The sequence below is a fragment of the Macrobrachium rosenbergii genome, chromosome 49 (assembly GCF_040412425.1).
Source record: "Macrobrachium rosenbergii isolate ZJJX-2024 chromosome 49, ASM4041242v1, whole genome shotgun sequence".
In the NCBI taxonomy this organism is placed as follows: domain Eukaryota; kingdom Metazoa; phylum Arthropoda; class Malacostraca; order Decapoda; family Palaemonidae; genus Macrobrachium; species Macrobrachium rosenbergii.
In genome coordinates this window covers 22,762,275-22,786,148 of record NC_089789.1, presented here as the reverse complement: position 1 = coordinate 22,786,148, position 23,874 = coordinate 22,762,275, and the positions used below count along the sequence as shown (strand labels likewise).

At 38.9% G+C, this 23,874-nt stretch overlaps 1 protein-coding gene across 1 annotated transcript in view; it reads left to right on the top strand.

The window, feature by feature from the left end:
* The first annotated feature begins 515 nt into the window (after nt 1–515).
* The window catches only part of EMC1 (ER membrane protein complex subunit 1), a 67,209-nt gene continuing 43,850 nt past the window's right edge, over nt 516–23,874 (top strand). The window contains exons 1-7 of the mRNA XM_067092879.1: nt 516–671; nt 3,858–3,976; nt 6,638–6,812; nt 6,926–7,078; nt 8,289–8,481; nt 12,351–12,476; nt 18,576–18,771. Of these exons, the coding sequence (XP_066948980.1) occupies nt 541–671; nt 3,858–3,976; nt 6,638–6,812; nt 6,926–7,078; nt 8,289–8,481; nt 12,351–12,476; nt 18,576–18,771 (1,093 nt within the window). The 5' untranslated portion in view covers nt 516–540. The remainder of the gene's footprint in view (nt 672–3,857; nt 3,977–6,637; nt 6,813–6,925; nt 7,079–8,288; nt 8,482–12,350; nt 12,477–18,575; nt 18,772–23,874) is intronic.

The following is a 23,874-nucleotide window of genomic DNA, read 5'->3' as shown; positions in this document are numbered from 1 at the left end:
AAAAAGTGGCAATGACTATTGCCTTATTTTCTCACTGGAGCCACTCCCTGTCTTAGGAAACTATGCATATTTATAAAAGATGCCATATTAATTTTTTGTTGTCATTAAGCTTATCTAAACAAACTCAAGGTCCAGTCTCTCCTTCCTATTTACGTATCACTTTTGACCTGTATGCTCCCAGTGACACTCTCTAGAGATGTAAACTGATTTTCGAAAATTTATTTGATATTAAACTGGACTAATATCATTAGCTCTTCATGTTGTTAATTTTTCTTCAATTGATTTTTCATCGTTTCCTAGTCTTTTTAAATAACTATTCGCCTCACAAAATGAACACCATTTCGACATCTTGCGATCATCCATTGTAGCTGCTGCTAATGCTGTAGAAAAATTTGTAATAGAACCATATATTTGAGTAACATCATTTGAATGACAAAATGGAGCAGATGGTGGGAATCATGAAACAGCTGAAAAGCAATGCTGACAACTCAGAAAAGAAAGAAGAAGATGTGTCGCACTTCTCAGCCGGGTAATGTCAACATGTCTCTGGTGAAGATGACAGGCCAGGGAACGATGGCTGGAAAATTGTTATTTGTGTCATTTCTTGTCGTCTTGTCTGTTGTAACACCGTCGCAAGCCTTATATGAAGATCAAATAGGGAAATTTGATTGGTAAGAATTAGTTTAGATCTGTTAGAATTTGAGCAGAATTAATTGAAATCGAGCCAAAGTCAAACGTGGTTGTGGTGTTAAAGACTAACCCAACTCGGCTTTTTTACGCCACCTCAAGCAAATGCAATCGTAACCAAGGCAATGTTATGTATATAAGGAGCGAAAGCAGAGTAAGGGTTAGGCCTACCAAAGCGTTTACGCAGTAGTTATTTCAGAGGGAATATGACCTAACCAGACTTACCTTAACCTAAGTTAACCTCGGACGCCGTGCCCTAACCTGGCAGGGGAGCCTCCACCCCTCCCCCCTGGACCTCCCATATTAAGTCGTGACACCCCCACGCTTCATTCGCTCCTTAAACTTCACCAGATTGACCAAGGGTAAGCCTGAAGCTACCTCAGCCTATAATCATACCGGCATAACATAAGGTACAGGCTTCAGAGACTAGTCTAGGCTAGAGGCTCTGTCCTGCCCCAGGAAATCCCAGTAAAGCTTAAACTGTTAAGTCTTCTCCTTGCCCATCTCAGATGGGACCATCTAGCCCAGGTTACCCTTGGAATTTGTCTGGTAGACTAAAGCGCCAAGCTAGGTAGAATGCAGAGTGAGGGGTCACAACTTACGTGGGTGGGGGTCCAAGGTTGCTGAAGCCCTTACAGCCAGGGAGGGCACAGAATCCAAGGATCAAGGGTTAAAGCACCCACCCCTATATCCCAGGTAGGAAGGTAGGTCAGGGATCCTAGTAGCAGGGTTACATAGCCCAGTAGAACCCAGCACTTTTGGCTGGGTTAAGTTGGGGATGGAAAGGTTTTGATACATCCTGTAATTGATAGTGATATCTTTTTCTTTACAATGGGGTTTGTGATTGATAATTCTTAGCCTTTGAGGGGATCCAATAGGGAACTGGTGTTGTGAGGGTTGGGGATAACCTAGAGCAATTGGATTTTACTAATAGGAATGGTCTAAATTTTATAAACCATATAACAAGCTATTAGAGGATTATGTGGTTCATTCATTACATATAAGGAAAAAGATGTCACATTATTAATTAGGGGTTGTATTGAAACCTTACCATATCTAATTTGACCGAAGAATGGTGAGTTCTGCCTGAGTATGTAACCCTTCTCCCTAATCTGACATTTTCTAACCTTAGATAGGGTGCCTTGTCCTTCCTTCCTGGGATGTAAGGGTGGGTAGTCTTTGTTCTGTGATCCTTGTAAAAACCAACATAACAAAGAAGCTGGCAAGCAAAGAAATCTTGTAAAGTTAAGGGGTTACTGTATTACCATAATTTCCTTTAGAAATGTTTGGGTAGCCTACTGCAAAACCCCCACCCCACTAAATCTTATGATAATGTGTGGGAACCAGGAAACCAAGGTTTAGAAATAAGGGGAAAGAACAAATATTAGTTTAAAACTGGGATTTAGGATAATGTAACCGATATAACTTACCCTAACTGTTAATTATGTATTCTCACCTTGGTAGTGGGGTTCCTTTTCATTGTCAGTTAAGGGGGTTGCAGGGTAATAAGATAACCAAGGGTTTATTATGGAAATGAGTATCAACTTTACCAGAATCTCATCAAAAACTGTCAGGAGAATAAGAGATACAAACATTTTAGAATCACTGGTGTTGTTGAAAACTTTTAAAAAAACACTTCATGACACTGGATAGACAACATTGCATTTTAACTTTGAATATGAAAAAAATAGTACCAAGACTACAAAATAGTTTCATACCAAAATTGGAATGAAAGCAGTATGGTCTCATTTCCACACATGCCTAATAAGGCTGATAAAATGTAAAAGAATGTACTATAATACACATTAGGCAAATAATGATTCTTTTAGAACAGACTATGCAACAATGCACATGTATAACTGCAGGTGATGCAGATGAGAATACAGTCAGTGGCTGAATGTCATCACAGTTTAAACAAAATAATTTTTTAAATCACCAGCTGACCCATATCAGTTATAAGTAATTTCCAGGGATTTTGGAGAGAAAAACTCATGTATAACTGCAGTGATATTAAGGGTTGCACCAGTGATGCAGATGATAATACAGTCAGTTTCTGAATGTCATCACAATTTAAACAATAATTGTTTTAATTTAGTAAGTATACCTTAGTTTAACCAGACCACCAAGCTGATTAACAGCTCTCCTAGAGCTGACCTGAAGGATTAGACTTATTTTACTTGGCTAAGAACTTATTGGTTACCTAGCAATGGGACCTATAGCTTATTGTGGAATCCGAACCACATCATAGCAAGAAATGAATATCTATCACCAAAAATAAATTCCTCTAATTCTTTATTGGCTGGCCGGAGACTCGAACTCGGGTCTAGCGGAGTGCTAGCCGAGAACTCTATCGAACAGTCATAAGTAATTTCCAATGGTTTTGGGGAGAAAAACTTGTCTTAACTCTATATATGCTGTTGCCACGAAATATCAAATATATGTTATACAGTATACTGCACCATTAGTCTTTGACTAGTTTAGGTCATAATGGCTAATTTCTCTGTAGGCTATACTATGCTTACCCTAAGTCAGATAGCCCTCTTTTGTCAGGTAATGTAGCCTATGATGAATATGCCTAGCCTACTTCTCATAAAGCACATGAGGCATATATTTTTGTGATTAACTAGCCTGTCCTGTGTTGAGAGAGAGAGAGAGCGGTTGACTTTACGAGAGTTAAGAACCAATTTCTTCACCAAAGGATGATGGAGTATTATAAACCCAGAGAGAATAAAGGGAAGAAACCTTTAAATCCTAGCAGCATAGAAGCAAAATTACCAATCCATCAATGATTAGTGATAAATTTTAGTTTTCATCATTTGTATTCCTTAACCAGATATGATTAGATTTTATATTTTTACTCTACTTACATGCGCTGTATGATAAAAGAAGTTACAGTAATTTACCCAAACTGTATGTGAGCTGGTCACTTTTTATTTTGTAGCCTAGTTAAATCTCACTTCAATTGAGTTTTTATTAGTCTCCTTCCATCTGCTTTAAGCTACTTTGCACTTGAATGTATTGGCCTGCATCAGTTTGAAAATTGCCGAAAAGTTGAGTGTCATTTTTAGCTTGGATATTTTAGTTAATAGCTAGTGCTGTATGTATCATAATGTTTATTAGCTCAGTGGTTTTTCTTGTACTTTAGAATTAATGATATACTTTGATTTCAGGGTTCAGCAGTATGTTGGTGTGGTGGAACATGCAGTATTTGATGAATCTAGTGTACCTGCACGAAGAATCATTGTTGCAACTGCCCATAATGTCTTAGCTGCTTTGTCCACAAAAAATGGTATGTCACTTCAGCTCTCTCACAGGTTGCAATTGGTGTATTTTATATTATATCGAATGACTCTTACCTACTGTTAAAGATAGCTATTTCTTTGCACCAGCAGGTTGGGTAAGCATTCAACACAAAAAAGATCACTTGGAAGAGAGTCTGGTTCACCTGTTCTCCACCAGGGGTGTTGAATGTTTTAATTTTCATATGAATTCCTCTTGCTGGCATTCTGTGTGGCGTGCTGTACATTCACTAGTTTGGATATTGAATGCTTTTCACAGTGTTGTGATTTTTTGCTTTGTTTGCTCTGGATGTCTTCAACTGACAATAGGAAAAAACATCAGGTTTTGCAAAAATGAGTTGTGTTAACATATTAGATTCAGTAGAGTTAGATAGGCACACAGTTTGTGCCAGTTATAGTACTGTATTCAGGAGTGTGACGTTAACTATAGATGTGAAGAGTGTGGGTAGTAGTCAGATGAATTTATGAATAAATTTGTTAAATATAGGCAGCATTAATTAGAACTGGGTGTAGGTCTTTTACCTCCCTTCTGTCTTTGTTGCCAACTGCTGCTTCTAATTACCCTTCTTCCCATTCACTAACCGCACCTTCACCTATGCCTAGACCTGAGCCTACACTCTCAGCTCTGCCTTCTGCTCCCCCTCCCCCCAATCAGTTCAGGAAAAGTGTATCCTGAAATTGATGCAAGATGTCTTATTTTAGAATTTGTTAAGGGTCTGACTGAATTTGATTTGGAAGGGTCTGACTGAGTTTGATTTGGGTAACCAGTTTGCATACCCCAGAGTGTTCTCTCTTATTTGCTGTCGCCTTTGAAAGGAAAGGTGTCAGTGGCTAACCTAACCTAACCTAAGGAAAACTGACTTGCCTCCAGGTTCCTAGGAGGCTGTCTGAAGGCCTTTTGGAATGTATGGCAAGACTTATGGACAGAACCCTGGGTGGTCGAGGTACTCATTCCTCTTCTAGTTCCTCCTCCTCCTTCAGCTTCTATAGTTCCTCCTGTTTATCTTTAACGCTAGGGGAAGTTCATAGTCTTCCAAAAGGAAGTCAATTCTCTGTTAGAGGAGGTAATTGAACAAGTGTTGGCAGTCACCTTTACTGATGTTTTGCACTTGTTTTGTCACTAAAGCAGAGGTTGGGTGGACCTCCAGTCAGTTCGGAGAGTACCCAGACTTTCTCCCATCAGTGGGTAAGTATCCTATTAAAAGAATGAAGGTGTGTAATTGTGAAGGAATAGATAGGAATTTTTTAAAGGATTTTTAATTTTCCTAGTATACAAACCTTAAGTTCTTTACATGAATGGCCCACCTCAACCACCCCTCTCATCTGGTACCTGGGCTGGAAGGCAAAGTAAAGTGCAGACCGACAGGTGGGTGGGGCTTGCCCCTACCTGTTGATAGTTAAATCCCTTGTAAGTAAGTTTAAATGGCTGTTTCCAGCTCAAACTCAAAGCTAAATTCTGTATATAAACTTCAGGTTTAATATGTTAGGAAAAATACAAATTACTTTTAAAATTTGCTGTTTTGTGGAGTTAGCAGACCTAACACTCCTATGTCTAAGAATTTAGTGCCCATTTTTGTTTATGAAAAGCTTAATCCTGATCTATTACCTTTGCTGCTGAAGGTAAATATTTATAAAGTAGAGGTATTGATACTTTAGTTAATTTTTTGAAAACTTATCTCAGAAGTTTGTAATTGATGCAGTACAGTGGAGATGTAATTTTGATTTTGCTGTGCATTACCTTAAAGATTTGGAAATTTAATTTCAAAATTGTAAAGCCCCTGGTCTGCTAGTCATACCAGGCACAGTCTTTCTAAACCAAGCAAAAGAGCAGTCTTGTAGTCTCTGGTTAATTTCAAAGTCTGGTCTTCGAGTCTTGGTGAGCTTGAGGTTACATCATTTGTTTAGAAGGGTACTTTTTTTATCAGTAGGATTCTCTTAGTTTTGGCTCATTTGGTGGGCTGTTGGACCCAGGCACAGGGATATAATTAACACCATTTCTGCAGAGGCAGCTTTCTCTGTAAGGCTGCTTTTACTTTGTCATACTCATGAGAGGGATCCACCTTCTGGTGGTAAGTACTTCCCAGGAAGGATCTCAGATGAGGTAAGAATGTTTTGGGTTTTATGTAAGGAACTTTTGGCTGAGGGGATTCTTGTCTAGCTGTGCTAACCCATCATCCTTCTCTCAATGTTGGAAGCATCTGTCTTTAACAGTATGTAAGTTTCGTCCCATCAACTTAGCAGGTTGGCAAGAAGAATTCTGGCGAGAATAAAACGTTCAAAAGACTCCTGGTGGAAAGCACGTTAACTAGACAGTCACCTGGGTTAGCCAGTCAGTCTTCTTCATTTTGAATGTTTTCCACATTTGAATGCCCTCCACACTTGGTGGTGCAAATATATAGCTATCTTTTAACAGTAGGTATGTTTCCAAGTAATACATTTTACTGTGAAATTTTACATTCTTAGTGAGTACAATATTGTATAATCTACTTGAATTGCTTTGCAGTTTCCCTTCACTTATCAGTAAGAACTTGTTTATCCCTTCATTGTGCCAGTGGCATTACATTAATTGAAAAATCTGTATTACTGTACTTCTGAGCTGTTCTTGCTTGCTCTGGAAAATTAGCTAGGTTGTCATCATTATTCTTTATTAGGGGAGATTGTTTGGCGTCATGTTATGGAAGACACGGATGGTGAAGGCATTGACCTCTTGGTCAGTAAGGGATCCCAGATTACAATTGTCTCTGGGAACCTCCTTCGCACCTGGGATTCAGTTTCAGCAGCACTCGTTGAAGAAATACCTTTGGACCATGCATCATCTCTCTCTGGGTAAGTTTCATCCTTTGTTTTTTGGTCCATATTACACATTCTATGAATTTGTTGAAGAGCCATGCTGTTGATCAACTGCTTTTTGAAAATTAACTAGATGTTGAACTTTTCAGAGTGCTGATGCGAGCTGTCAGCTTAACAGAAAATGAAGTGATCTTAGCTGAATTGGTTCCTGGGTCACTGGCAATGACTACATTGGATCGATCTTCTGGGGCTGCTTTGGATCATGCCACAGTTGCTGCACCATGGTTACATGACAAGACGAAGTAAGGTCATTCAATATAGATTATTCACTGATTGACGAATACTTTAGTATGGTACTGTATATTTACTTAAATTCAAGTGATACAGAGGACAGACCTGTGTACTTCCGCATTACTGCTTTCAGGAGAACCCAGTAAAACAAGAGTTTTTTCTTATGAACCGAAACATTTATTTAGGACTTTTGTATGTATTAGGGTAATTTCAGAACACTAACAGTTTTGAGACTAAGACATATTTAGTGTAAATTAAAGTAGTTTTGGAAAATTACAGAGAATACCATAGCAACCCAATTCATCAAATCATTGTACTGCTGATCCAATTTTATAAGCGAGTGTGAAGAATTTGTTTACATGAAGTGCGTTTATTTTCTTTCTGGTCATAATTTTATTGTATGCATGTGTATTTGAACAACATGGTTTGTAATTTTGATCCTTAGGAAGTTTTGCGTTGAAAGGAAATGGGAAAAGCCTGTTATTCATGAAAATCTAAAGTATTTCCATTATCTGTACAGGTTTCAGTTCATTTTTAAAAACAGTATTTTAGTCAAGATTACAACAGTTTTTTATATGATTGAAACCCTGTTGTTTTAAAGATAAATCCAAGATTTTTTTAACTGCACTAGTTTTTGAGAAGTACTACTGGCTTCATGATTTGGTTTGGTTGCTTAGTTTGCTCTACTTTAAATTCAGACATATGGATGTATAAATTGATGCATAGTTTGGGCAACAGTGTGTGATGCAGTGCTGGTAGCAAATTAATTTCATTAATGTTTAAAGGGTAATACAGTAATATGTTGATTCAAGTTTAAAAGAGTTTTCAGTAGTCATAGTAAGTATTCCTTGAAATAGCTTGCAAATGCCATAGATATTTTTATATTGCTGTCTTATGAAATGTACTGTTATCTGAGTATCATTAAGGATGTTTATATCCTTAAAGGATTGCCCGGTTTAGTAACTAAGTAAATGTAAACATTAGACTCAACTGAATTTGACTTAATCATTTCCGTTTATTGTTTATAATAAAGTTTTGGATACTGTACTTGTAGCTTGTCTCCATCACAGCTTGGATGCTCTATCCTTTTCTTGTTTACAAGTAGTAGAGACTGGAAAAATCAAATTTAAGCATTTTTTTTTATTGTCTATTTCATCTCATTACTCTCTACCTACTAGGATTGTATTTTACTGTAGCATGCTTCTTTTGTCAATCAACCAGGTGTCAGTCTGTTGATAAAACTTTGGTGTGCGTTGAGCTAAGCCTTGGACTAGTATTTACACTTCCTCTCACTGCTGCATCGCCAACATTTGCATCTTCTCCGCTGGCCTCCCTTGGAATGGATGATCCATCTATAAACCCACAGATATCACTGGAGAGGGTTGCTGGAGCTCCTGAGCACATGGTTATTCAGGTAATAAGTTTTTGGTATTATAGCTCTTTATGTTGCTTCCACACAATATTAATTTTGTTATACACTAATAGCTCTTGATATCCTCCCACAGTTGATGTCCCTTCCACTACAGTATTATTTGCCATATTGTAACAGATTTTTTGTATACACCTTATATACTTGTGTATCATGCAACCCTTAGGATTTCATCCTCAAAACAGGGTTTCATCTTATAAGTCGTGTATCATGAATGCAAGTTGCATTTTTTATAGCTCAGATAACAGTAGGCTAACCTCTTTCCTACGTAGTTTGTAATCCCATCCTCTTGTTAAATGAACAGAAGTAAAATAATAAAATTGTGCTTTACTGTACGTACTGAGTGAGTTTCATTTTGAGTAGATAATACTGTACTAGGCTGTGCTTTCAGAGTGAATTTCATTTTTGGTAGGTTATAATAGGCTAGATCACCAAACTTATGTAGCTATTCATCATCACCTCATATAATTAACAACCACTTATTATTTCATGAGCACCACTTACCAAATTAACTGACATAAACAACATCAAGTATGGCCATAAACAACTGAATCAAGAAACAACGGTTTTGCAGTGCAGTACAGTTGTTGACTTGTTAATAACTAATAAACATTTGTTAAAAAAGTTTTATGTTCCAAATCACTTCTATAAGTAAAACATACCATTAATAATTCCTTCTTAAACCCCTTATTCACAATGAAAAAAAGATCAGTTTGGAAATTTATAGGTAACTTTAAGCTGCAGGTTGTAGTTGCAGCTGAAGAAAGTTACAGTGTTCAAGCTGCAAAGCAATTCAGCATAGGAGAAAGCAACACGGACAAAGTAAAAAGAAAAATTAGAGGCAATTCCTTCTTATAAATGTGCAAATCGTGGGTCTAAATGTAAGTGGCCGCATTTATTTAGATAATAAAGTGGCAAAGGGGGGTGTCTGAAAATCGAGAAAATGGCTTTATTATAACAAGATCTAAAATAAGACTTTATGCCCTTCAAGAAGCTAGAAAATTGAGAATTCCTGAGTTTATACCATTTCCCAAATGGTGCACCCAATTCGTGAAGAGGGATGACTTTTGGTACAAAGAAAAACAACTATTGTGCAAAAACTGCCTATGGAATTTGAAGAAAAATGACTGGTTTCCTAAGATTCATACTGAGACATCACAAAGCTAATGGTTTAAAGTTATCATGCATTGGCAACATGGATGAGACCACCTTAAACTTTGATATGCCTTTGAATTCCACGGTTGACAAAATTGAAGACGAGTATTGACATCAAAACTACAGGACACAAAAAATTACGTTTTACTGCTATTTTAGCGTGCTTGGCAGATGGGATGAAACTTCCTCCCATTGTTATTTTTAAGCAGAAATGAATGCCCTAACAAAAGTTTCCAAATGGGATTATTATACTTGGTCCATGAAAAAGGCTGGATGGATGAAGGTGGCTGCAAGATTCGGTTAAAAAGAGCTCAGAGATTAAGACCAGGTGGTTTAAGACAAGAAAAAATTTTTTCTTGTTTTGAGATATGTTCAGGTCACATTGAGTAGATTTTGTTTTAGAAACTGTTCAGGAATCAAACGCTGATATAACAATTATTCCTGCTGGCTTGACTATTGTTGTTCAGCCTCTTGATGTAATTAATAAACTCTTTAAAGACCTAATACAGAAGAAATGGAATGACTTGATGTTGGAAGGAGAGAAACCATTTAGGAAACGGAGGGAAATTGTGAGCTACAGATAAGCCACTATACCGTGTGTGTGGGTAAAAGAAGAGTGGAAGAAGATAGATGTAGAATTGATAATTAAAGGATTTAAGAAATACAGAATATCAAAATGCTTTGGTTGGAAGTGAAGATGGTGCTTTATACAAATATGCTGGAGGAGATGATGAAAATGTTGAGGATTTGGAAGATGATCAGTATGACGACTGCATCAATGAAGATGAATTAAACATTGTTTAATGATTCTGCCAGCAGTGAAAGCAATATTGAAGCCATTTAGTTTATTTTTGTATAGCTGTTTGATGTACAAAAATAAAATTAATACTGCATTTTCATTAGCGATCCATTTCTTTTAGCAGCTAAAAAATGATTTCCTAATTATTTCGGTAATAGACAGTGTAACTGGATTCAGTAAGTAGAATATCAGTTTCATTAGCATTTCCTTTATCCCCTGTTAGTGGGTAGTGCCATCAGTGCACCTTTTGCGGTGCACTGTAGGTAATACGTAAGGTTCTTTGCAGCATCCCTTTGGCCCCTAGCTGCAACCCCATTCAATCCATTTATTGTACCTCTGTTTATATTCTCTTCCTTCCATCTTACTTTTCACCCTCTCCTAACAATTTTTTCATAGTGACACTGCAAGATTTTCCTCCTGTTACACCTTTAAATCCTTTCTATTCCCAATTCCCTTTCAGAGCTAAATGACTTTATAGGTCCAAGCATTGGCCTTTGGCCTAAATTGTATATTCCATTTGGTCCCAATACTTTTATCTTAAATATAGCTGTAATAGCCTAATTGACAGATGCAAATGGATACTTTTGGCACCCAGCTTAGGGCAATAGTTCACCCATGCACATTTTGTATTTCAAGTATGGTGGACCCTCTAATAACAGATGTAAATTTCCTTCTTAGAATACTGTATGATACATGAGTATATATGGAACTTAGTGTGTTTAGTGAATTATAATGCTCCATGCAAAAAGCTTTGCATTGATTACTTTTATTAGCATATCCTCAGTTACTTTACAAAAACATTGAGATTGAGGACTATTTTTGAGATTATAAAACCTGCTTTGTGCTCTTTAAAGTGTTGTGGAAATTTATTTTCTGTAACACAGGAGATAGTTGTTTGTAATATGAAAATATGGGAATGTGTAATGGCAGAACAACTTTGTAATTTATTTGCTTGATTAAAAATAAATTATAGTAAATATCATAATGATTCCTTGGTTTTTTGATGAATATAAATTCAGGAGAACAGTAAATCGTAAACCCATAACATTAGTAAACTCAAAAGACTTTTAGGGGTTATATTTTAATTTCGTTTCTAGTTGATAATAGAGATGTTGGCATGTATAATTTCTTGTATATAAGATCATCTTATATCATGCAAATAAGAATTGATTTCAGGAAAGTACAGTAAACAGTCCCAAGTGAGGCTTTAGATTTGTTCATAAAGTGATGAAAGTGTATTAGTACTTTACATTTAGAGGGCTAGTTTGTAAATGAGACTTAATAAATATCTTTTTATCTCTGCAGCTCTATTTTTTCAAAACATTTTCATGTTCAGATTGTTATTAGTGGCAATTACCCACTCTGTTAGAACTGTGTTGCTGCAAAACATGTGGAATAAATGTTTAATAACAGTACTATATTGTAGAGGGTATCACTGACAGTATGCTATACAGCTCACATTGTAGGTGATACTAAAGGTTCTTAGTATTATCCATTCCCTCTGATCTCTTCTCACCTAGCTGTCCAGTCTCCCTAATTTTCCCATGCTCCAATTTCACCTCATTGAAAAAAAATCCTTCAGGCAATTCAGAAGTGTGTCTAGTCTAAGAATGTGACTCACTGGTCTAGTCAAACTAACTTAAGATATTAATGCTATTGCTAGGATTATAATTACATTTTATGTAAGGCTGTTTTATGGGGAAGGATTAAAATAAGAGAGATTGTTTTTCGTAACAATATAGTACTTTTTTCAGAATATGTTATGACCATCATTATTTTCAAATTTCACTTGGTACCTTATTGTTTCTTCTTTGTCCAGGTTTAGATTTAAGATTTTGTAGTTCATTATGTAAGCATGGTGACCAGGAATGATATATTTAGTCTCACTGCTGAATTTCAGGTTGGCAGCTCAAGAAAACTGGTTCACATACACCCTCATGGACTCCATATGGTTAGGGATTTGAGTGGCTCCAGAGCATCAGCAATTGTTGAAGGAGTTCTGTACAGCCTTACTCAAAGTGGACGTGTAAGTTTTATGCTATTCACTGTTCTCTACAGCACTTGGTTGTTATTTGAAAGCAGTTACAGTATGTATTGCTTGGTAGCTATATGAAATGTCATCTTGTTTAGGAGATATTTCCGACATGGAATATCTTCTGTTCCAAATGTTGGAATATAGCTGTTTTTTTTTTATTATTAATTTCATGCCTTAGTTTTATTGGGTAAGTCTGGTATTCTTCATGAAAGTATTTGCAATTAGTGGTTCAGGATCATTATCATATACTAGAAAGGAGAAGTGTGTTTTGATCACTAACATGTTCAAATATTAGTAAATGTATATAATGATTTCAGAATGCCTGTCTGTTTAACCATAGTTATGAATGAGGCCAGTATCAAAGAATAGACATTGTTTTAACATAGAAACCAATGGGATGGTCATTGTAAACCCTGTGAAAACTATGAAAAATAACAAAACTTAACTCCAAAGGAATAGATAGACATGGCTTTATAATGAAAGGTGATTTGTTCCCACAGAAATACAAACCACCACTTTTTATGAAGGAGTATCCATCAACTTTAGCTGGAGATGGTCATTGAACTTTTGAACATGGTAGATAACTGGTTATGGAGGAATACCACTCACTCTCCTGCCATCACCAAGCACTTTTGCATCAGCTGTCACCTAATGCAGATCTCGTTTATCATCTGCTAGGTTGTCTGTTGAGCTTGAGTATTTCTTTGTTGGTTTGCACTTCTTGTTTATGGAGAAAAGAGAACTAAAAGGCATTTGTGTGGTAATTTCGTTTTGCATGTAGGTATTTTACTCCTTGTCCCCTGTAAGTGATGCGTGGGTTTGTCTCTCTGTCAGTGGGAAAAGTTTAATAGGAGGAAGAGGGATAGGAGGCATTTGAGTCTCCCTGGGAGACATTACATTACTCTTCTGGTGACTGCAGAACCCTTCCAATTCTTTTCTTTCCACTCCTGCTGAGTTCCTCGTTGGGCGAGTCGTTTAGAGTTGTTCCCTAGCACTCGCTAGGCCGGAGTTCGAGTCTCTGGCCGGATAATGAAGAATTAGAGGAATTTATTTCTGGTTGTAGAAATTCATTTCTCGGTATAATGTGGTTCGGATTCCAGAATAAGCTGTAGGTCCCATTGCTAGGTAACCAATTGGTTCTTAGCCACGTAAAATAAGTCTAGTCCTTTGGGCCAGCCCTAGGAGAGCTGTTAATCAGCTCAGTGGTCTGGTAAAACTAATATTTACTTCTCCACTCCTGCTATTCTGATCCTTTACTGTCTTCTGGTGCCCCTTCTCCCTCGTTCTGCAGGGTGGGGGTGCCTGCCACATGTTTAACTTGGATTAAGAGTTGGTTTCCCCTGCTGAGATCTCCTTGAAATGTGTACCCTGTTTGCCACCAGGTAGACTACTGATTCTCTTGAATATTCCCTTTGTACAGTCATTTGCAGTCAAGTATTTACTGAAGGTGGGCCTTCATTGAACATCCCTAGGAGTCCCTTTTTCTCTGCATTCCTCAACCACTTAGCTTCATCTGAGAAGGAGAGTTATGCCCATGCTTCTCCTAGACTGCTCATTCTTGGACACAAGGAATGCTCCCTGCTCTTCTGTGTTTTGCCAGAAACACCTGGTGGAACCAGCACTACCCATTCTCTTGGCTTGGCCATAGCTGCGCTACAAGCCAGTACTGATGACCTTAACAGCATTCCTTTCCATGCTCAGCTTGTGGCTTGCCACAGCCCCTGGCTGTGCATGCATGACAGTGCAAGTGCCGGTTCACTTTTACTCTAATACTTCAGTCATCGCCAACCATAGGGGGTTGCATGGATTAGCTGATGATGACATGGAATTTCATTCCAATTGCAAGTCTACCTCGGCTTGTGTGTTATGCTCAGTACCTTTGCTACTGATCACGCATGATGGTCATGGGAACAGTTACAGGCGCAGACTTGTCACCAATCTGCTTAAGAACCAGCATTACCCCTTGTTTGTTGTGTGCATGGTCTTTGGACATTATTAGCTTATGTTTTTTGTGGAGCTTGTGGAGTTGAGTTGCACTTCCCTTCTGTTGTATGACACCCACAGATGTTCTAGCTTTTCAACCACACTTTTGAGAGAGTATTAGTTAAGCTAGAAACTGCTGTTGTGCAAAAGACTATGGGTTGCTGGACCAATACTATATGCAAAAGTCTATGGGTTGTTGGACCACAGTATTGAAGGTTATGTGTGCTTTGCCGTTTTTTTTTTTTTTTTGCCAATTGGCACCAGTTGAATTTTTTAGTACCACAGTCTATCTCTTACTTTTGGGAATCTGTTTAATTCTGGAGGTATTTTCATCCTTTCAGAACATCAGCAGTGTTGATACAGAGTTCAGGGAAAGTAACTATGGACCATTTGTTAAATCCTATTGTCAGTGGAGCTTGCTTTGGTTCATTCAGGAGGTGGCACTGATCAGCTGCAAGCAAGGCTCCCTCCCAGCTGGGCTCAGTGAGCATTGGGATTTAAGTGTATCTTGCATGGATGCGGGGTGACAGAAAACTGTGGGAGTTAGGCTATCCTGAGCGCTCCACCTCCTGAAGTGCGTGTGCTCACAGCTTCATTGGATGGGGATCGAGGTGCATGCTTGAGGGGCTCATTTATTTAAGGTATGTAGGCCAAGGATGGCAGGAACCTCCACAGGAGTTCTCTTGAACTCTCCACTTTCCAAAAGGTATCTGCTAGCCAAAGACTTATTGAGAGGGGATCAAGGCGAACATGTGAGGGACTTGTTCTGTAAAGGCATATGGCATTGCTTACCCTGTAGTTCCAAGACTGTTTGATGAGTTATTTCATACTGTTGTTGGTGACAAGAGTCTGTAGTGACTTACTTCAATAAGCAAGGGGGAAATGACAGTTTCCCTGCATTTATCAATTTGAGATGCAGATGCATGAGTGGGCATTTTGCCCCACCATCAAACTGTTAGCCATATAATTCCATGATGGTGGAATGTTTGGTAGACCAGCTCAACAGAGGCATATAGGAGAAACTAGTAATGTTTATATCTTCACAGTCACCATGGTGAAATACTAGCTGCCTGGAACCAAGGCTTCATACTGGAGGACTTGAATCTCTCATTTGTAACAGAGGTGTCTATGCTAGTTTGGAGCTTTGATCAGTATTGCCCTCCCAGGGCTTTAGCTTTTGAGGATGGATGTGACATTTTCCAGAGCATGCGTGGGCTGCATTGAGCCCTTCACACAGGCCTTGGACTTAGACCACTTGCAGGACTGACATCCCTCCTAAACTGAATGGGCAAGTATCATGGGTTGCAATCATTCGTACTTGATAATTCCCTGGTTTGTGGGAATCATCAGTCTGATGAGAGAGACAAGCTTTCATGTCCTCTCTCTGGGTACTTTTGGTGATCTGGAGAAGAGGCCTTTTTGCCCAGTATGACCTTTCTATGCTACCAAGAGGACATGGCCTCTCACATCAAGAATGTTGGCATGTCTTTCTAGTACCAGTAAAATTAAGAAGTAGATTTTTAGGAACATCTCCCTTCTTTCTGGCTTGTATGCAACATTCATGCAGCTCGTGTGAAAAGTCACAAAATCAGGAACTTGTAACTGTTCCTGGAATTTTAGAGTGACTTATCTGTACATGGGTGATAAGAGCAAGTCTCTCCAACATCAGATCACCTCTACTTTTTATTTTTTAAGGGTTCACCCATAGGTTCCCAAATACTGTTATGCTGGGACCTTTGGTGGCTGCTCAGCACATTGTGTAAGCAACCAACTCCTTTTGGACAGAAATGTGTCTTGCCAAAGATGCATGCAGGACCAAGCATACATGTAGGTGGCTACTCAATCAAGCAACCAGTCATAAAGTTTTGGTGACAAGATATGACTCCCTCTGCTCTTCCTTCTGACTAGCAGGTAGGCAGTGATAGGGCTGTATTCTGATTCCGAGATATAGCTGCCTTTCAATTTGTTCATTCCTTACAGGGATGGTATATGGTTTTATGATCTCTTTCTTACTTGAGTGGTGCTCTTCACCTTCTCTCAGGTCTGGAGCCCTACCCCTTTATCATCCCTATGCCAGACTGAGTAGGATGCTGCAGGAGTCATTGCTTGCTCTTGTGACCATGATCATAACATTTCCAGGTTGGTTTGTCAACATCCAGTTTGTTAACAAAGATAATTTCACACGCAAGGAGTAAGTCTCCTATATGAAAGGTGATGGTTTGTATGTTTGTAGGAACAAAATAAAAATTTTTAAAGTGCTTTGTGTTTTTCCTGGGTAAACAAACCAAAGCTTTTATCAAAGTGCCCTCTTCAACCACCCCCTTTCTCCCATAGGTTGAAGATAAAAGTACCGTATTTGCCGGATATTAGAAAATTTTTTTTTATTTTTAAATGTATCAAAAAACTGGCCTGCGTCCAATGCAGCCGTATTATGGAAGGGAGACCAAATGTCGTAGGCTAGGCTAGGCCTACCCTACGGCAAGCATACTGGGTAGTCACAAAAATTGTTGCTAATAATAAAACATTGAAAAACAAGCCTAATTATTACAGTAAATTGTGCTCCTAATAAGAAAATATTGAAAACAAGCTGAATTATCAGTCTGTTATCGCAGACTTACGAAAAATTGCTTATGATACGTCAGCAGTTTGCCTGTCAGCCATTTGTATTGAGTGGATGTAAACAAAATCTTAGCGCCGGCCTGGTGGCCTGTTGGAGTAACACATAAACGTTGTTTATTTATGATTTCATACTTTATTCCAGCATACTCTCAGAATGTTGTATTTCATGCATAGAATCATACATTTCTCCCAAAAAAATCACTTTAAAATATCTTTCAATAAATGTATGATGAAACATACGAAAATTGTTTTTTCCACCAAATATCCTTGTAAAATAGGGGTGCTTCTTACATGCCGGCAAATACGGTACAGGCAGTCCTCGGTTATCGGCAATCCAGTTTTACGGCACTTGTCTAGCAACAAAAATCTATGATTTTCGGTGCCAGTAGGAGCCGATTTCCGCTTATCAGTGCCAGTAATTGGGTATTGGCACCGCTCTCCATTTACTAACGCCAATACCCAGTTATTGGCGCCAGTAAACAATTTTTGGTTATCAGCGATTTTCGCTTATTGTCACGCCGTCGCAACGGAACCCCCACCAATAACCCGGGAGCTGCCTGTACTTAGTGACAGCAGGTGAGTGAGGGGGTATTTCTCCACTCTCCCCCTATAACTATGGGTTAACTACCTTGTTAATAAGTTGAACAACCATCTCCAGCTCTTATTGAAGGACGATCCTACTTAAAAGGCTCAGGTTTGTATAGCTAGGAAAAATACAGATTATTTTAAAAAATTGCCATTTTTGGAGCGTAGAATAAAGTTATCACAGAAAGATGCTAAAACTTTGAAATATTTGAAAAGAAAGTAATTCTGCCCAACAGTCTAAGAATTTTTGTTACTTCACACTAAAAAGGTAATGGGAATTTGTAGTAGTAAGTCATTCTGTTTTGTGGAAGATTACTTGGGAAAATGACTGGCCCTTTAAATGTGTTGCTAATAAATCTAGTGGTTTCATTATCGTGCCCTGATGCCCTGCTGTTAAGGTATTAAATGCTGTGTTGACCCATAGGTTGCCATGGCATGATAATGAAACCTCCCGACTCATTGGACACTACTGTAATAATGACTGACATCAACATGGTTTGGTTGAAAAAAGAAATAGAAAAAAGATCCATATTTGTGCCCTAATAACTTGAGTACAGTATTCTTGATATGCAAAAGAGGGATACATAATCATAAAGTGGAAAAAGGTAATAATAGAGACCACCACTGCACACCATGGGATGGTCTGTTTCTTGTTAGACGTAAATTATGTAGTCTTTGACAGTAGAGCGGGAAGCTGGAAAACAGGTAAATATGCAGTTTTCTTATTTAAAATCTAAACCCAATTCTGAATACAGTATATCCAGTAGTACAGCATGAATTTGAAAAGACTGTAGCAGTTAAGTTTATTAGGAAAAAGACTTCGTGGTAAGTATAAAAATTAAGTCGTATTTATTATCATGATTTAAGGTTAGCAGTTAAAAGCTGTCTGTATTCCTTTCTCAGGTTGTAACAATTGAAGCCATTGAACTTGAAACTGGTGCAGAAATTGGCGAGCAAGGAGTAGTTGTAGAGCTGCCTTTCCAGTCTGGTTCAGTTTTGTCTCTCCACATATATCGCTTTGAGAGGCGGGATGGAGGCATGGCCCTCAGAGCATTTGTTACCTGCTCTGACCATGCCCTTCACCTTCTTAGCAGTGCAGGTGATGTGCCATTTCTGTTTTATTTTTATTTTTTTAATTAATTATCAGCATTGGTACCACTTACTGTAAACTAAATTATTTTAAATGAGCCTTACCTCTCCATTATATAGCTTTTACTTCTGCGCCAGTGGTAGTTCGACAGATTAAAAAAAAAAAACACTCGGTTTTTTATGAACATCTGTTTCTATCCATCTACTTCCCCCACCCCCCACCAGGGGGAGTTTAACAGATTATATTTAGTTTTGTGTTAGTTTGTTTTTGGGTGTTCTTTCATTTTTCGAATATTCGTTCGACAAGAGCCTGTAAAGTAAGAGTTGCCGTAATAGGCATTATTCCAGTGTTATTGACCCTCATGATATGTTGTTGCTGAGGGAAAGGGTATGATTGGATAACTATAGAGAGAGCTTGTTAGGTTGTAGAAACAACTATAGAGGGTAATACTTGTAAGTTGAGTTAAAAGGATGATGTCTTGTCTGCTTCCCCATTTAGTAACTGGTTAGGTCCTCTGCTTCTCTTCGATCTGTTACTCTAAATGAGCTTCCCATTGACTGAGGGATGGGGTGCACACCTGGAGGAGTTGCTGGTTTCAGTTGTGTGGAGCTGAAACAGCAAGCACCTTCACATCAGTATCCTGGAGCTCAAGGCAGCCTTCCTGGCTTTCCAAGAGTTTCAGGATCAAGTGATGGGACACTCGGTGGTGTTGATTGGCAACACCAGAGTAGTGGCATATGTCAACAAGCAGGGAAGCCTAGTGTTTCTTCTGCTACACCAGTTGACAGTGCAGGCGCACAAATGGGCAGAGCACACTCTGTAGAGCTGTCAGCCAGATACATTCCAGGCAAGAGGAACGTAGTGGCAGACAAGCTCAGTCGCCAGGGTCAAGTGATAGGGACAGAATGGTCCCATCACACAGACGTCACGGAAAGGCTGTTCGACCTTTGGGGTCTACCTTCTGTTGACCTGTTTGTCATTTGGCACAACAGGAAACTGTAAGTGTTTTGTTCCATCATACCAGACCCATGGGCTGCAGCAGAGGATGCCTTCCAATGCCCATGGGACAACCTGGATGCATTCACCTTTCCTCTATTTGTCTGATTCACAAGGGCAATGTCATCCTGAATCTCAGAATGACCCTGGTGGCTTCCAAATGGCCACATGCTGTACGGCATCCGGACCTGCTAGCTCTACTTTCCGAGGCACCTACAGATTTTCCCCCCTGGCACAACCTTCAACTGCACATAGAATGGTACCACCAGTCAGTGGAGTCTTCCACTTCATGGCTGGAGGCTATCCAGCATCTCTCGTGAGCAAGAAGGTTTTCTCACTGCACAGTGACAGAGATGTCTGGATACCTTCGTCAATCCTCTGCAGCTGTGTACCAAGGAAAATGGACTGTCTTCTGTGGTTGGTGTCGTAGACTGGGTCTCTCTCCAGTTGGGAGCTACTATTCAGCAGGTAGTGGACTAACTTGTCTTTTTTCGTCGAGAGAAGTTTCTCTGCATCTCAGCTGTAAAGGGCTGTAGGGCTACCCTGGCCTCGTCTTACCCCTGAAAGGTGTGCATGTCTCCTCGCTGGAGATTTTCCTGCTAGTGAAAAGCTTCAAAAAGTCTTGCCCTCCCAGGAGCTCAGGCCTCCTGAGTGGGATGTGACTCTTGTGCTGAGGAGCCTGACTCGTGCACCGTACAATCCTCTACAAGAGTCATCGGACAGGGATCTGATCCTCAAGACCATTTTCTTGCTTGTCCTGGCATCGGCGAAGAGAGTAGGTGAACTTTATGGTCTTTCCTTTGAAGCTAAACACTCAAGGGATGGGGATCAATTACACTCAGTTTCATCCCGGATTTCGTAGCGAAGACTCGGAATCCATCGGTCCCTAATGCCAGGTTCAAGTCCTTTACGCTTTACGATCCCCTCCTTAGAGGACTTTGTTGCTAATGATCCAGGGGAGATGTACTCTGACCTGTTAGAGTGCTGCAGTACTACCTCAAGAGGACTCAACATCTCCGTCCTGAGTGTTGACAACTCTTTGTTAGTACTGGCTCGACCAAGAAAGGTGTGTCCAAGAACACCATCTCTTTCTGGCTTCGTGAGGAGATCAAATGGGCGTACTCTGCAGCGTGTGAGGACACCAGTACAGTAAACCCCCCTGTATTCACGTTCTCACGATATGCGAACTCACGTATTCACAGATTTCTGTGTGGAGCGTATCTACTCATTATTCGCAGAAAATTCGCCCATTCCTGGTATTTTTCACTGAGAAATATTCACCAATTACTCTATTTTAATCTCATTTTCATGACCAAATGCACTTTTTGTGATAAAACTATTGAAATACTCCGGTAATGCTCGAGTTACGATAATTCACCTTACGATTATTCAATTTTGCAATGGGGTAAGCAGTTAAAAATGATACGACAATATTATTTATAAAAATTAAATTTCGCGCGGGTGCAGGCAGCAGCATAATCAGGCAGTGAGAGAGATCAAATTACAATAGACAACTTTTCCTCCATCTCTTTATCCCATCTTCTAGTTAAAAAAGTAGAAGAAAATGATAAAAGTATTGTTAGTAACGTTATACTCTTGCGTAAATGCATACAACCATAAACAACTGACCGAGAAACTTGTTTTGCTTGTATTTCAACCATCGTATGGTAAAAACAATTACCGTAGGTTATAGCACAAATGGCGTTAAGTAGAATAGGACTGATATTTTTTTACATTATACTCTTATTTGGTGTGGATAAAAGATTGTCAAGGAAATATACTGCTAAATTTAAGCTGCAAGTTGTAGCTGAAGCTGAGAAAACAGTGTTCAAGCTGCTAATGACTATACTGTAAATTATTGTGCATCGGCAACATGGGTGAAACTTGATCGTAATTAAAATTGGAGGGAAAGTATTTTAATCAAAACTACTGGGCATGAAAGAACATATTGCTGTTATTTTACGCTGATAAACGATAAATACATAAAGCTCGTATTATGATGAAATCAAGTGAAAATAGCAAACGGAATTTTTTTTTTATGCAAAACAAACGGCGACCGTCATCTACTAATGAAAAAATAGATAAATTAATTTCACAATGAAATGTATTTTAGTTATATTTCAACTTAAAAAAACTTCGTATAACGGAAAATAACCTTGCCCCATACAAATAAGTATCTTGAGATTCATTTACGCTAACTAGAAGTAAGAAAAGTGCTCTGAACTGAATTAAATACAGTATGGCGAAATAAACACCGCATAAACGATTTCCAAACCAAAACATTGATCGCTGTGACCGCAGTTTATAATACAAAAGCAATATAAGAATATATACAATATTATTGGATACAGTGAATTAAGGCATAACACAACGATATGTGAATATAGAGTACAATATAATGTAGGCTATGCTACCGTTTATGTATACAATATACCATAGTGTAGGCTAAGCTAATTCTTGTTTGTTATTCAGTTTCACTTTGCATGAACCTCCAGAATTAGCTGATGTTAATAATTACTATAACTTGTATGTATGGAGTATACTTTATAGTGTAGGCTAGGCTACCATATATGTATACATGGTACCAAATACCGTAGTGTAGGCTAGGCTACATTCGAGATATGTTTTGGTGTTTCTTACGTTTTTTCCAACAAACGGCTTTTTTTTTTAACCTAACCCCATCGTAGATAGGATAATGCCTGTATAAGCATTTTTAGTTTGTTTTGTGTCTGTTTGAACTATCAAAATAGGTAGTTCTAAGTGTTTTTAGAAGGGTTCTAAGTATTCGCGGGTTTTAGCTATTCGCGGGGGTTGTGGTACACATCCCCCACGAATATGGGGTTTACTGTAAGTTCCGGGTGAGAGCCCACGAGGTCAGGGGCATTGCTCTGTCCCGTGCATTCAGGAAGAATCTGTTGGTTCCTCTCTGAAGGTGGGGGTGTGGTTGCGCCAGACCACCTGCACCTCCTTCTACCTTCGGGACGTTCCTCACAAGTCCTTGGATCCTTTTTCTTTGGGTCCTGTGGTGGCTGCTCTATGAGCTGTGTAGCTTACCCGGCTCCCCTAAGAGGACAGATAGCATCTGGCCTAAGGTGTTGTTGCAAAAGAGAGAGTACATGTGTGAGTGACTGGCCTTCCCCCCTTTTTCTTTCCTCAACCTTCCTCTCCCTGAGGGCAGAGGGTAGGTTAGCAAGCTGTCACGTGCTGGTACTGGCGTTGATGCAGGTGAGTTTCATATTGAGCATCCATTCTGTTACCTGTGTATAGATGTATAGGAGCAAGTCCTACCCTCTCTCTAGCAAGGGGAGAGAGGGCCTAACAATAAATCAAATCTTTTGTTTATGCATTGCTTATTTGTCTCCGGCATTCAAGATTCAACATAGCCCCTTTTTGAATGATGTTGCTTTCACACCCATTCATTCAAAAAGGCCCAGAAGTCTGACAGCTGAACACGCAGTTCTCATACTCCGTTCAACATGTCAGAGGCACAGTCCTCTTCCTTGATCTACTTGACCAGGAAGAAGACCCAGGTGTGGCAAACTCCTAGTCAGTTCGGAAGCTTACTCAGATTCCGCCCACCAAGATGTAAGCCTTCTTTATGTAAAGACCTAGGTTTGTATATTGTGTAGGAACAAATGACAGATTTTTAAAGTAATTTGTATTTTTCCTAACTATACAAACCTGAGGTCTTTACAGTTAAATGCCCACCTTATGCCACCCCTCATTCTGACACCTGGCCCAAAAGGCAAAGTGAATGCATACCAGCCGTGTGGGCGGGACTGCCCCCCAGCGCTCAGTAGTTAACTACTTAACCACCTTGTTTAAAAGTTAAACGGCTGTTCTAGCTGTGCTGAAGCATATTCCTTATGTAAAGACCTCAGGTTTGTGTAGTTAGGAAAAATACAAATTAAGTATTTGTCATATATTTTATATTTTGTCATATCAAGTTGAAATGCAGGTATCTTGTACAAAGTAATCTAAATTCTTTGTATCAAATCGGGTGTGAGTACAGGTAGCCCTTATGAATTGGTCCGATTTTTTTTTTTTACCCAATCAAGTTCAAGTTTAAATATCCCTTAAAGACTGTAGTAAAAATTATTTTTGTCTAATCAAGTG